General features: G+C 44.9%; 1 protein-coding gene across 1 annotated transcript; it reads left to right on the top strand.

Annotated features, from left to right (window-relative positions):
- Nucleotides 1-1,339: 1,339 nt before the first annotated feature.
- Nucleotides 1,340-11,215, top strand: samd1a (sterile alpha motif domain containing 1a). The gene is made up of 7 exons (XM_068337696.1): nt 1,340-2,032; nt 6,071-6,413; nt 6,819-6,958; nt 7,085-7,145; nt 8,461-8,542; nt 9,123-9,237; nt 9,888-11,215. Exons 1-7 carry the CDS (start codon nt 1,670-1,672, stop codon nt 10,032-10,034), a joined length of 1,251 nt encoding a protein of 416 aa, XP_068193797.1. The 5' UTR covers nt 1,340-1,669; the 3' UTR covers nt 10,035-11,215.
- The last annotated feature ends 451 nt before the right edge of the window (nt 11,216-11,666 follow it).

Genomic DNA, 11,666 nt, shown 5'->3' on the forward strand with positions numbered 1-11,666 from the left:
AAAAGAAAGTGGTGGAAATTAAATGTGAAGCTTTTTTTGCATCAGCTGGGACTTAATCTCACATTTAATTGTATATTTAGGGTGTTTTTTAAATTCCCAAGCTGATTACTGAAATTATTTTTGCTCTGTAATTGCTTGTGTTATTGTGCAATGAGGTAGAATACATTAATAAATTAAGGACTTGGATTTTGCTATGATCTTTAAATTCAGGTTATGACAAATCCACATCATTAAAAAAGTGATAATATATTTCCTATATCAATCATTAGTTGTATGTTGCTGTAGTACTTTTTGCAATCTTGTAATAAAATGCTTCACAAAGTAAAATAGTGCATAAAGATTAAAACCACTGAAATTTATGTGACTTTGAAAGGAAGAGGTAAAATCATGAAAGGCTCTTTATAAAAGTTTGTTTTAGGACAGGATTTTAGAGAAATTGGGTAGAGTTCAAGTGAAGAAGAGTTTCTGTCGTCTTTGACTTTGTACAGGCCGTCGTTGAGTAAACTGGAAATACCAGGAACCAAATAAGGTGCATGTGAGTATCCGTGTGAAACTTAAAAACAGGATATGTGTGCGGTGTACTCCAGGGGCAGTGTGTAGAAACATATTAGAACTGGGCCTGAAACTGAACCTTTTGGCACACCTTAATTTGTAAAATAAGATGAAACATAATTATATACATCAGAACTTTCTGTTTGACAGATATGATAAGAACCATTGTGAAGCAGGCTGGATACCCGACCCAGTGCCTCAGTCTGTTTCCCAGGATGCACTGAGATCCAGGAGCAGCAGAACTGAGCACATTTCTTCAGTGTCCACTATCAGATCATTGATGACCTTCAGTAGTGTAGTCTCGCTGTTGTGATATATGTTAAAATAAATATGGTTTGCACTTTATTTCTACCTTCTACGGATGTTACTTCTATTCAGCAGCAATAATGGGCTGAACAAGGTTAATTTATATATCACATTGCATGACACATCACATACAAGCAGCAAGCATTCAAGGTTAAAAAATAAAGCAGTAGAATAAAGTGATACTGTCCCCCTACTAGCACTTCATGGCTATCAATGCCTGTGTCAATGACTCATAAAGTCATTAACAGCATCAGAAAAATATAAATATGAGTGATAACTGGAGTGTGTTAAAACTGTATTTAAAAATGATTTGGTCAAATGGCAACTCAAATTTTGCGTAATAGTGGGATTAATTATTTAAACAAATGCTTTTTATTTGGCTCAAAGTTTTCACTCCTGTGTTTATTTATTCATTGTTAATTGTAGTAATTATTTCGCCCTTGTCGTCTTCAAGATAAATGGTAATAGTTGTGGACTTTCTAACTTCTAGAATTAGGATGCCACCTTTCGCACCCATAATGGCGCAGACGTGCTCGAGAACGCGCGCTCGTTCCCGTACAGGACTTCCAAGTTCCACCTTAAAAAAAACCCTCTGGAGTGAAACTTTTGGTTGTAACTCGGTCGGACCACCTTAAGCGCACACGCAAAACGCAGGAGGCGTACATCAAGGTTTCCGCTTCTCAGTTGGGCTCGGACCGTAGCTCACGAAAAAACACCGTGTGTGTGCCGCACAGGGCTGACGCGCTGAGGTGAGAGGAAAACACAAACAAACAGCGAAGGAACCGCGGAGGAAGAAAAAAAAAAAAAAAAGATGTCGGAGTCCAAGTACCGCGAGTGGATCCTAGACACTATCGACTCGCTGCGGTCTCGAAAAGCCCGGCCAGACTTGGAGAGGATTTGCCGAATGGTCCGGAGACGACACGGGTCCGAGCCCGACCGAACCTGCGCAGAACTGGAGAAACTGATCCAGGAACAAACCGTGTTAAAAGTTAACTACAAAGGCTCTATTTCATACCGCAACGCCGCCAAGGTTCAACGTAGAAGCAGAAAAAAAGACGATGTAACGTTAGCGACGGCTGCCAGGAGGAGCGCGGTGGAGGAAGCCAGTCATTCTGACCTGAGCAACGGGGACAGCGCCTTCGGTCCGGTGGACCAGGACGAGGAGGATCTGGAGGTAAGGTGGAGGTTGATGCGTAGTTGGACGAAACCCACATCCCGCGGGGGGGAAAAAATAAAAATTAAAAAAAAGAGCAGGTTGAAGGTGAAAAAGGCGAGGCAACGGCCGCTAACAGTAAACGTTCTTTTATTCTGTCGCGACGCGGCGGCGGTGGCGGTGGGGGGGTCCAGGGGGGGGGGGGGAGGAGGGGGAGTGATTTGCGAGCGCACCCGAAGCCGAAGCTGCCGCAGACGGGGGAGCGTCGGCTGGACCTGGCTCGAGCGCCGCCGAGGTGGGGACGGAAGGTGCGCGCGTGCGGAGAGGCGCATTTTTTTTTTTTTTTTCTGTTTTCTTTTTTTTTTTTTTTCCGCCAAAGCGTCGCGCGACAAACACTTTTTTAAAAGGACACGAGACAAGAAAAGTTAACCCGTCCGGTCGGTCCGCAACAACCCCCCCACCGCCCCCCCACACCACCCCCCCCCCGACAGCCACCATTGTCAGCAGCAGAACGCGCTTTTCAACCCCTAAACTCAGCGTTGAGCGGAGGGGAGGGGGGAGGGAGGAGGGGGTGCAAAGACAGCGAGACGCGAGGAGATATGGGCCGGAAGTGGGCTTTCAAAATACAGGTGATCGACTGTGCTCTTATTGTGAAAAGTTTTATTTTGAATGCCCAGGCAGGAAGTGTGCGCTTTTATTCTCTCGGGCTTGTAAATGTGGGAGTGGGTGAAGGTGGTGGGGGGGGGGGGTAAAAAAAAAAAGTCTCGAACACCGCGGATGTCGGAGCCTGATGGGGTACGGTGGGACATTGTTGGCTTGGTGGGTGTGTTTTTTTACGGGGAAAACGAAGAGTCGGGCCAAACGCCACGAAAAGCACGAACAAACGCATTTTCTATCCCCCCGTGACGCAAATGCATCACGTCCGTCTGGACTTTTTTAGACGACAATATTTTATTCCATTAAACCCCAGCAAATCAATATTGATCCGTTCACAATAAAAACACACTTCACGTCTGCAAAACTGCGTCCATTTTCGCGACTGATGGACGATTGCGTGAAGTCGAACCCCCTAGATCCATTATCGGACAGACGGCCGAGCCCGTCACGTCTTCGGACTGCTGCCGTGTGTTCCGGCATCCCTCGTCCCGTCCGGCCGTTCGATCACTTTCTTGCCCGTGTGACAGCTGCTTGTTGACGGCGGACGTGTTCGCTCCGAGTGAGCGAACACGTTCGGGAGCCGTAGCGCGGCGAACTAACGCGGAGCGACGGGGGAACAGTTGGTCCGGCGCTAGCTGGCGGATGCTCCATCCGATCTGGGTTAAGCTCAGATCAGATTGACTTCGGGCTGTGATCGGAGTGCGTGTCGCTGCTCCGATGAAACACGGTGGATTACTTCAGGGACTACACTTCTTGTTATGTTTTTTGTTTTTTTTAAAAAAAAAATCTGATTACGGTGGGGGTCGGATCCGAACCGTGACGTGTCCGACTTCCAGACTCATTTTACGCGTTATTGTTTCTTTTCGATGCGCTTCTCTCGTACGTCTGTGAGCCAAAGTCAAAGTCGACGTGGGAATGGTGATCGCTCCCATCTGCTCGTGTTTTTTTATTTATTTATTTATTTAATTTATTTTATTTCATTATTTTCTGGTCTGCTTTACCGCGGGTCGGCCCCGGGAAGCGCTCCGTGACCACAGAGACAATGGCGAGGTTTTTTTTTTTCCCGGCTCTCAACTCCATGCGCACTTTGGGAGGAAATTTGAGAAAAGCCAAAATAACGCCTCCCATCGGCCCTTTTTCTACTCCCCGTGTGTTAGAATTGTCAATCAAGAAGGCCTTTTCAACACCGGGACGCACCGAGCGCATCGGTCGGTAACGTCATCCGAGATGAGATAAAAAAATAATAATAATAAGGGAAAAAAAAAAAAAAGCCGCGGCTTTGACGGACATCCACGGAGCCGCGGCGTTTTTTTTTTGTTTTGTTTTTTTGTGACCGTGTCGCGGTCAAAGTTGTGAGAAAATGCGGCGCGTTGTTCCGTCCAAGCGGCTCCCCTCGCAGGAGCGGCGCGCAGCGGGGCGGGCTCTAGTGCGCTCTTGTGCTCGAATGCTGGGTAGGTAATATTTTACATAGGGCGCCATCGACTGAAACCCCCCCACACACACACACACACACCGAAAGGAAGGAAGGAGCGAGCGTGCGTTAAAACTAGTTGAGTGCAACCAGATAACATTATATTCAAGTAGGAACACGTCTCGGCTCGCAGTCGGGTCTGGGGAGGGAGCACTGCGCCACTGGAAAGCGACGGACGCATTAAAAAGGCGATATTTTCGCACCGTAGCGGTCAAATTGCGACATCTGTGCGAGCCTGTTTCCATGTGACGCTCAGACTGTGGTTACTTCTCAGACGTGACAGCAGTGCCTGATAATGTCAGCGTTTTCCAGCTTTTAAGTTGTCCAATGAGGAACTTAATTGTTCACGATAGCGTTTCTTTCACTTCATTATTTTTTTTTATTTATTTTTTTTTTAATCGACTGGTGCTCACAGTCCCAATTGGTGCAAGCAAACAAAAGGTACCCAGAATGTAATTTTGATCTCTATTTGCACCTAATTAAATTTTTATTTTAGAGTTGATGTCGTTTATTATATACAAACACACTGTAGGGGGTTTAAACATCAACACAAGTCAACACTTTTTTTTTCTGAGGCTGTTTATTCTAGTAGTGATCAATCTCACCCTATTTAACATTTACAACCCATTCATGTACAAGGTGTAGTCACACGCTGTTAATTATAGCAAGTAGTTTTGAGTCTGATTGTACAATTTGTAGAGAAATCATTCTAATGCCCCCATCCAACTCGTCCCTTGTTAGACGAACACACGTCTAGAAAAAGGCAGGAATATTATGACAGCTGAAAGAATGTCATATTTGAGTAAAAATGACTGAGATTGTGCCTTTTTAGCATTCTGGTCACCAAGGCTTGTGAATGCACATCGTTTCCACGCCGGTGTCCTGTAAAGTAAGGAACACGCCCTGGTCGGTCACACGCAACAACCAACAGTCAAGATCGACATATTGGCCTGTTGGAACGCAGAAACCTCGATGCGGTGGAGACTGTCAGCACAACATCAGGCCCTGAGATGGTCTGAGGTTTCTGATGGCGTCGCAGCGAACGCCTTTAGTCGTGCTTGTGTTCAGCATGTTGAACACACGGGGTGAAACTACATTGGTTTGGTGTCGGCTAAAGACGGGACTGACCTCCACATCAAGTGTCAGGATGGAACCCTGCAGCCAGCTGTTCTTCTGACACTCCGTGTCACCAGTCCAGTAGTGTCATCTTAGCATAATGACGCTCACCAGCACGTGGCTGTTGTGTTTGCACATTCTGCAATCGGCAAAGAGCTGTGGTGTAAACCTCACGGAAATCCTGTGGAGTGTTGATTGAAGGAGTGCAACGGTCTGAATATCCTCCAAGAGGGTCTCCGCCAACTCTCTGAGCTCTGACTGAGCACCGGCCTGCCTTCTGGAAAGTGTTCCAGTCCATGGAGAGGAGCAGGATAGTGGATTGTGAGTGTGTGTGTGTGTGTGTGTGTGTGTGGGGCACTAGCTACGTCCAAGTTCAGGCATGACCAGTCTGCAAAACTCTGTCCGTCTGCTGTTAAATGAGAAGGTCCGGTTTACGGGGAATCTCACCAGCTCTGCCTGTTTTGGGTTTTGCGTCACAAAGGTGCTGCTCGTCACCTAGCAACCTGACCGGTTGGAGTTGATTACTATGAATACGTCATTAAAGAAAGTACCGGTAGGTAGGATAGACCCAGCCGTTAGCAAACACTATCATTGAAGGATACAGTCCCTGAATTGGGACACAGCTGCTGACTCCTGATGGTGGGAAACGTTCTGTACCCCGCTTGTTTCACCTGAGAAATGTGTGGCGATCACGTTTTTGGTTTTTTTTGTACTGAAGTTGATAAGAAACAAAAAAACAAATTTTTTTCATATGACACATATATATATAGTTTGTGATGAAAATGGTATGTGGCACCTGCACTTGCGTTTGATAGGCCGACACCTCCATGACGATGGACACGGACAGCAACGCTGACGAGGAGGCGGCCGACGAGAGCCGGGACGGGCAGGACGGCCGCTCTCCCGGCCCCACGTACGAAGACGCTGCCGTGCATTGTGTGTCCGTGCAAGCTGTCTCTGCACCCTGCTCTCCCTCTGGCACGCGGCCTGGGCCCGGGCCTGGCGTGGGCCTGGACTCCGTCCCTCTCCAGAAGGCTGGTGAGAGGCCCAGCTCCTTGCCCCCCTCCAGCCCCAGGGCCCTCGCACACAATGACTGGTCCTATCATTCCGCTGTCTGCCCAACAGAGTGCCAGCCCCCAGGAATGCAAAAAGACAAAGGTATTCACACTGCACACGCGTGCGCACACACAAACACGCAGCCTAATAAACACATTATGCTACCTTCAAATATTATTTCATATGCGAGCTGTAAGCCAAGCCGAGCATTGGATGTGAAAAAAAAAAGGGGATGGGAGCTGGATGGGTGACATGTTTATTTGGCGATAGAAATAGCTTAATTAATGTAAAGTAGACACAGTAAAATAAAAAAGGGAAACAATGCATGCCTTAGAAATAATATCCTGTTGTTAGAAATGCACACTTCCATTGGGCTGTTTACACCAGTGATTCAATTTTAATGAGCAACAGCAGAAAACACGGGGATAACGTTCAGTCGCATTCATTAGCACAAGAATTTGCTGCAAAATTCGGTGTGACAGTTTGGATGATTCTCCGTGTTTGCAGCAGCCACAAAGCCAGCACCCCACCCTGAAACCACCAGCCCCAGTGGGCTGAAGAACAATGTGAAGAAAGAAGATGGCGACAAGGCAGAGGAGAGCATCCTGTTGTCTGACCAGTTGGTGCCAGACTACGCTGCAGGGCCGGTAAAAGTTCCTATCATGCCTTTTGTTTCAAAAAGCAATCGTCTGTAGGTTCTCCTGCTTCTTGTAGTATCTCTGCATCTTATCTGACATTTGAGATTGTCTCTGTTTTTTTTTTTTTTTTATCAGGATGACACCAAGAATGCATCTGATGGAAGACCGCAGACGCCGTCCGTCCCGTCCGACAGCTGTGAGTAGCGGAGCGACTCATTTTTTTGGGTTGCACGGTAGCCTGGGTCCGCTACGCAGATGTTGAATTTGTCACCGGATTCTCCCGCTGAGACAGGTTCTGACGAGATCCACACATTTTAAAGGAATTAACTAAAGACGTTTTGTTTCAAATACTCTTCCGTCTGGTTTACGGCCGCTTTTACTACGACTTGCCTCTGGGCTTGTTTGAGATTTTTCGAATGTTTCACAAACTTGTTCTGCTTTTGTCCATCCAGGTGTTGTTCACTCCTACTGTCAACCTATTAGATGTATTTCTTAAGCACAAAACATCTTACCCCTCAACAATACTGGAATTCTAGGCTTGTCGAGGTGGATTTGGCACATGTGGTGCGGTTTTAGTTCTTGTAATGTGTATTAAACTGCACAAGTGTTCTTAAAACTACCCATGTAAACAGATTTTACACCAGCCTTTATACCAGACAGCACAAGTAGGTGTGTTTCAGTGGGATGCCTCCAGAGGTTGTTTCTTTGAAGGTCTTAAATGTGACTTTTTTGGGTTTCAATATAACAGAGCTGGTCATAGATTTCCTTTCTTGATAAGTCTTTGAAGAGAATCCTCGAAGCAAATAGCCAGCATGTCGAAAGGGTTAAAGAACACTAACCAATGGGCAGCTGTGTCCCGTCTTCATACTGGACCTGGATGTGACCCTGCTAGTCGGTCCCATCAGCATCATGTGGAAGAGGGTTTGTGCTGTACCACAGTGTCCAGAAGCAGGAACCAGCAGAAATACATGCTGCGATGGGTTCTAGTCCCATTGCAAACCTAAGGCATCGCTCCTATTTCATCACAACCCTGCTGTTGTTTGGTCAACTTGTAGCCGTGATGTATTCATGAAAGAGAGGTCAGCCTCATAGTGAAGAGACCTCTTTAAGTACCCATTTCATGTTTCATACCAACGTCGGAGTGCCTCAGTTCAGTTTTTATCAATGATTTGAGGCCAAACAGCAGACATGCCGTAGTTATTAACTGTAATTTGTCTTCAGGCGAAGGTATTCACATAGGAAATAAGTGGCTTGATGGCTTTTGATGTGAAATTAATAAGCAAAGATGGTTTTGATGTTTTCACTTTCAAGGATGAGGTAGAAAACCGAAGGTTTTCTCCTACATGTTGTCACACTAGCAGTTGAAACAGAACCCAGAGAAATTGTGCTTTTAGGTCATGTGGTCAGGGTTCCCCCCAGAATATGACATTATCAACTTAACCAATATTTTATTGTAGAAATACTCTCCAAACTCACAGCATGTATTCACTTGGCTTTCATTTTGTCCACAGGTGCATTTAAGAATAAGATAGACATATCCTCCTTCCCTGTAGCTGAAGACAGTCTTCTGAATGGCGCCAAAGGCGATGAGCTGTGAGTAACCGTGTCCTGATTTTAAACTTTTGTGTTCTAATCTTAATTAGTTTTATGCACATATTTAAAAAAGCACTAACATAGTTTGAGCCTTACCAACCACAGTCGTTCACCTAAAGCACATGCGTCAAACTCCAGGCCCAAGGGCCAAATGTGGCCCGCCACATTATTTTATGTGGCCCGCAAGAGCATAAAAGGTCAGAGTGTCTAAAAATAAATAGAATCAAAAGTGCGCTTTAACCAAAAACTACTTTTCCCACAATGCAGTAATTAAGACCATTGATGGAGTTATGTGGGTTTAATAACCTGACAAATTAAAACAGTAATGTTTTTAACTTGAGTAAAACTAAATTTCGAGTCATTTAACATTAAGGAGTAGTTACATTTATTTTACATTACATTGAGTTACATTTAGTTACATTTATAAGTTACTTCTGGCCCTTTGTGGATAACCGTTATGCTGATGTGGCCCTTGGTGAAAATGAGTTTGACACCCCTGACCTAAAGCCTTAAAGAGATGCCAGTCATATGAGGCCTACTGAAAATCTGTTTGTTTTTTTTAAATGCAATCTTCCTCCAGGTCTCTGAAGAAGGAGAATATGAGTCAGAACTTGCTGCAGTGGACTGTGGCAGATGTGGCGAGTTACTTCTCAGCTGCAGGCTTCCCAGAGCAGGCTGTGGCTTTTCGAACACAAGTCAGTGCACCACCACCAAACCGCCAAAGAGGGCGCCACAGGCGACCTGCACCCCACATGTCTCAATGCATTTTTAGAAGTAATCCCTCGCGCATTCGCGCATCAACACGCGCGGCTTCACTACATCGCTGATTTTTAGTAGGTAGTCAAGTGATACCGTACGCGCAATTCTATTGGCTGACGGCAGGCGGAAGTGCGCTACGTTCCGCGTGTCTCGGAACATACTCATTTCCGTGAGACACCGAAGTGCTTTAAACAGGCGATAAGAGTGTGGGGAAAGGTAATACATATAGAAGGTTTAATGTCAGTATAGGGAGGGTTCATAAACATTTAAATTAACGTAAATAATAAAATAAATAGTTTGTCGCTATATTGTGGAATTTTATTTTTACGCATTAACCGCGAGTAACGAGGGATTACTGTAGTTATATAGTGTTACCAAGTCCAAATGTAGTACATGATAGTGTGTTTGTCAGTCTAGCAAAGAAAATGGTGTGTTTGAGCTCAGTTTGAATAATACATACTGTTTCTCACAGTTTTAGGGTTTAAATAGCTAATGTAAACAATAAAAGCTACTTCGCATTCAAACAGTCTCATCACAATCCTGCAGGTGAAGCTTAAACTAGTCTTTTGTCTCTCTTTACCTTTAGGAAATTGATGGGAAGTCCCTTCTTTTGATGCAACGCAGCGACGTGTTGACCGGTCTGTCCATACGACTCGGCCCCGCGCTTAAAATCTACGAAAGGCACGTGAAGGTGCTGCAGAGGACCCACTTCCTGGAATACGAGGACCTCTGAAGCCGCGATTCACGCGACAGACAGTGAATGCTGCATTGACCGAAAGGTGCATGCAGCAGCCCTCTTCCCATCTGGACCCCCCCCACCACCACCACCACCACATGCCTTCATATGCAGCATATGTAGAGGGTGAAAAGGGTGGGAAAAGCTGCGGTGGAAGTAGCTTTCACTGTGAGAATGACCAGAAACTGACAGACAGTCATCCTACCTCTCATTATGGTCTTTAGTTTTCAAATGGTTTTCATTTCACCCCGAGCGGCTGTTCCATCGGCTCGTCGAGAAGAACGCCGTCATGTTACGAGTGTGTTTTAAAGTGGATGAACAATGACCAACCTGCATTAGTGTAAGGTGGATAATGCAGCCGGTGAAGGTGGATGAGGATGGATCCAAGAGGACCGCTGTGGGCGACCCACACAGTCAAGAAGGTGAAGTGCTGAAAATCCACAAATTATTGGTTTACTGCAACCTCTGACATGACTTCCTCTATCTTCCCCACCTTATCTGCTCCACCAGAAACTGGAGAAACAAAGCACATCTGTCATTTATTTACCTTTTATCAATTGTACTAAATATTATCAAAGACTTTGGGAAGTCAGACTATCCACATGCAGCATCACTAGAGTCTTGATTCCTGAATTTACCACGCCACCAGTAGCCACTGATGTTGGACTTTTGTCTTCAACATCTCTGTAACACTGAGATGTAACCATTGTGATGTGCAATTTACCTGCTGGTAAGGAAAAAAAAGAAAAAAAAACCTCTTTGGGTTTTTCTTTTTTTTGTTCTTTTTCTGTTTTATATGAATGTGACTGTGGTCCAGTTTAATACAGTTAGGTTTGGGGAACAATTTCAGATGAGCATGAGCTGGAAAGGAGCGGCCCGATAGACTTTGCATTCATACATGACCAAAATACAGTAATAAACCTGGGGAAATGTTATGTGATGATGTGTGATTCTTAATATGTTTTAAATTGAATACATCTGCTGTACAGAGCAGACATGCTGAACAGATGCAGTTTTTCATGTTATCACGTATATGGTCTGTCCATCGTTGTTTTGATCGCCATCGGCTCTTGAACTGTAACATTCCATGATGTAGTTGACATCTCCAATGTATCTGCTCCCCTTTTTATCTGTAACATTGACATTTTTCCTAGAGTCACAAATAAACATGTGTCTCTGTTCTGTCACTCATTTTACGGTCATTTATTCATTTTTTTTCCCCTTTCAGAATTTCACTAAAAGCACCTCGTGTGAGAACATGTGACAGCTCCCTTCAGTCAGATGTTGCAAACTTCTAGTTCAGCAACATCCTGCAACACCTTGAATTCAAAATTTTACCCTGACCTACTTTCATAATGGTCGCAGCAATGAATTCTATATTGTACTATCAAGTATTTGGCTTTTCATTTCATATTTGTAAGTTGACCACTGCTAGAGGTATACTGTAGCAGACAGACTCAGGTCAACCTACAATATGTTCTGGGCATTTTAATGTTGGAAAAAGGTGTAAAAGTGAAAAATTTGACCTAGTTTTTCGAGGTCAAGATTGAGATCTAATTTTCATCCCCTTTGCTGCCTGAGTGATGCGCTTTTTGTTTCATCCTTCTATCTGCAACAGTTGTGAAGATA

Source organism: Antennarius striatus, chromosome 16, assembly GCF_040054535.1.
Source record: "Antennarius striatus isolate MH-2024 chromosome 16, ASM4005453v1, whole genome shotgun sequence".
Classification (NCBI taxonomy): Eukaryota; Metazoa; Chordata; class Actinopteri; order Lophiiformes; family Antennariidae; genus Antennarius; species Antennarius striatus.